Here is a 3081-nt window from a genome sequence, read left to right on the forward strand (position 1 = left end):
TGGAGTGTGAGCCCATTTGAGACACCAGTACTTATTTTGCAACGGGCTTTAAGGCACTGAAAGACTGAGAATAGTCTTGGTATGTTTTGCATCCCTACTACACCAGAAAGTAAACCTGGCACTTTAATCCTGAATGAAATGGGAATACTATATTAAACTTTTATAATGGCATAGACTGAGACAATCCTGTATTGTTACTTATAAAATTACTGGGATAAACAAAAAAAAATGCTAAATTAACTTCTGATATTTAGAAATCCTTAAGGCACCCTTCACCAAACTCAAGTTCTCAGGAAGGATGGTGCTATACTACAAAAAAGGAATTTTTAAGCATTTGTTGTCTTTCTGCAAATTACAACATAAAATCAACTCACTTGCTTTCTCAGGAACTGGGACTAACATTAACAAAGAGTTATTTAATCAGCTCTTAGAGATTACTTCACATATAATAATCATTTAATTATTAACAGTGCAATTCAGGAAACATAGCAAGGTAATACAGATCCTTGTGATATTTACTTCTACACTACAAGTGGAGTAATGACTTAAAATGCTTATCTGTAGATTGCAATTGCTTCTTGTACCTTTTATTCAACTGAGTTTCAGACATAATCACACACAAGAGACATTTTTGTCCTCCATTTCAAGCTAACTACTAGCAGTTTCCTATCTAACTGCAATCAATTCCAACAGTCCAATAGATGAAGCCACTATTTCCCTATCAGACTACCCCTAACCCAACCCAACTCACAGGCACAATTTTTTGTTCAGAAACAAAGTATTTCTTATAGCTACAGCTTTTTGAGATAAGCTTAAGTGACTAATAAGGACAGCACAAGCACATGCCCTGGAGCAAAAGTGTTTAGTTACTCAAAGGGCTTTTCTTACCCTTAAAAACTACACCTTCAAGACAAAAAGCTTTAGAAAGCTGCTCTTCATCCTGATGCTTAACTTAGCCAGCTCTTAGATACCTCTGCAGAACATTCCTCTTTTATGGAAGCATACAGCTGAATCCAACCTACATTTCAGCTCATGTTGACACAGTCTCACCCAGAAACCCAACAGAGAGGAAAGGGCTTAGTGAGACAACAAATGAGAAAGTTTTATTACAGCCTTGGCACAGTGCACTTCCAGTTGTAACTGGTTATAAGTTTTCACAGTGACACTTTACGTTGGTCTGAGTCTCACCAGCTATACACAAACATCTCCCTTGAGATGAGTGATGAATGCATCTATTTGGATAAGATAGTATGTCTTTACCTGAAGGAGATGAGCTCTGTCAGTTCACAAAATAAATAAATTTTGGCTAGTTTCAAGTAAATACAGATGCCTGTCTTCCTCTTAATGAAGTTTCTATTCCCAGAGCATGCTAGACGGAGCAAACAGCTAACATGAATCATGTCAGCATCTCGGTAACACCTACCTGTGCCTCCACTTGCTGAAGTCTCCACATAGCTTTCAGGAACCTTTGGAAAGGCATCCAATTCTTTCACCAAATTCAAGGTCTTCTTCCGATTCAGTCGCCTCATCTTCAGCACACTCCTCCACTCCCTCCTTCATATATTCCCTCTGATTTGAGAGTAAATTGTTGTGATTAAAACACACAAGCAATATTGCTCAAACTGACTGGCTGTATTTATAAAGTGGTAAGGCAATTAAAACCTTAAAAATATGTTTAAAAAACCCCCACATACTAGATAACTGGATGGTCACTCTTGCTTCAAGAAAACTGTTTAAATTGGCTTGTACACTGATGTTCACATTCCAGACATATCCAGTACATCCACCATTTAATTACTATGATTAATTTCTTTCTCAATTATTATTGGTACTAGATACGCTGAATTTTAAATTAAAAAACCTAAACTGAGTCCTAAAATAAGCTTGTGAAATAGATCTGACAATGTATAGAAGTCATTCACTTTCCAGGGAATATCTAATAGGCTGCATTAACTCGGGAGGATGTCAAATTGCTCTGGGCTTCTATATTAAGTCAATGCGGACACCTACTATATGCTAAAAGGGGTAAAAAGGGCTTTTCACATTTTTACAGCTGTAGAATTTTATGGTCATAATAAAATCAGCATTTTTTTCCTCTATAAAAATGCCTCCCAAAGAAAAATTATCAAATCCTAGCTCCATCCTTCAGAATTCTTTTTGTCCATCACATGATCTCTGCTCCGTTTTGAGTCATTGACATGTGAAGCAGCAGGATGCTGAGAGTAGCGGCCTGCCAGGAAATACTGTCTTAAACAGTTTCCAAATCATGCAAATATGCTCACAACCTGGTCCCGCCAATATGCTGCGTGTTTTAACAAGTTGGCACTGCTGTTTTCCCTCTGAGGAAATGCTGCACTTTGCCCAGAGTTTCTGAAGCTATGAAAAGCATCGTGCATTTACTGTGTTCTGGGAATACATCATTATAGTCCCCTATTTGATGGCACCAAGGCAGGCAAGATAACCTTACGCTGCCAATATGCGAGATGCTAATCACGGTCTTATAGAAAAATCTTCCCCCATTTCAAGAGCACGTCAAGTCTTCAGCATGGCCTAGCGAAATTACTCAAGAGCTATGCCCTGCTCTGTCCTTCCCTGGTGCTGAGCAGGCTTCCTACTGTGCAGTAACAAAGCAATGGGCTTTACTGGAAGTGGAAGTTCACACATGAACAATCACAATCTATGCCTGCAATTTCCTTACTACACAAATTCGCTTCAGACCTTGGTGAGAAGACAGAGACTCTGCGCAGGAGCATCAGTCAAGTCAGTCTGCAGGGATCAACAAAATAATTCTGTGTGTGTTGCAAAGGATTAAAAAAACCCACAGTTAAAGTGGGCAGAGATAGGTGCTGGAACAGAAGTTCTGCTAAACAGCATTAAAAAAAAAAATCAGGGAAGCAAGGTTCTAACCTTACTACACGACACATCTGTGTTTTAAAGAAGAGTCTCAGCTCCACTCACAGTAGTTTAAGGAAAAGCTGGAAAACTCAGATATGGCAAAGCAGCTGCTTGGACACTATGACTGGAGCCACAACATTTGTTAGCACAGAGGAAATACCACATGGGGTTGCCTTCTTCCCTACA

At 38.9% G+C, this 3081-nt stretch overlaps 1 protein-coding gene across 1 annotated transcript in view; it reads right to left on the reverse strand.

The window, feature by feature from the left end:
* The window catches only part of ERGIC2 (ERGIC and golgi 2), an 18038-nt gene extending 16469 nt beyond the window's left edge, over positions 1 to 1569 (reverse strand). Inside the window, exon 1 of the mRNA XM_010179575.1 lies at positions 1424 to 1569. Within this exon, the coding sequence (XP_010177877.1) occupies positions 1424 to 1529 (106 nt within the window). The 5' untranslated portion in view covers positions 1530 to 1569. The remainder of the gene's footprint in view (positions 1 to 1423) is intronic.
* Between the last annotated feature and the right edge of the window lie 1512 nt (positions 1570 to 3081).

Source organism: Mesitornis unicolor, unplaced genomic scaffold, assembly GCF_000695765.1.
Source record: "Mesitornis unicolor isolate BGI_N332 unplaced genomic scaffold, ASM69576v1 scaffold19442, whole genome shotgun sequence".
Classification (NCBI taxonomy): Eukaryota; Metazoa; Chordata; class Aves; order Mesitornithiformes; family Mesitornithidae; genus Mesitornis; species Mesitornis unicolor.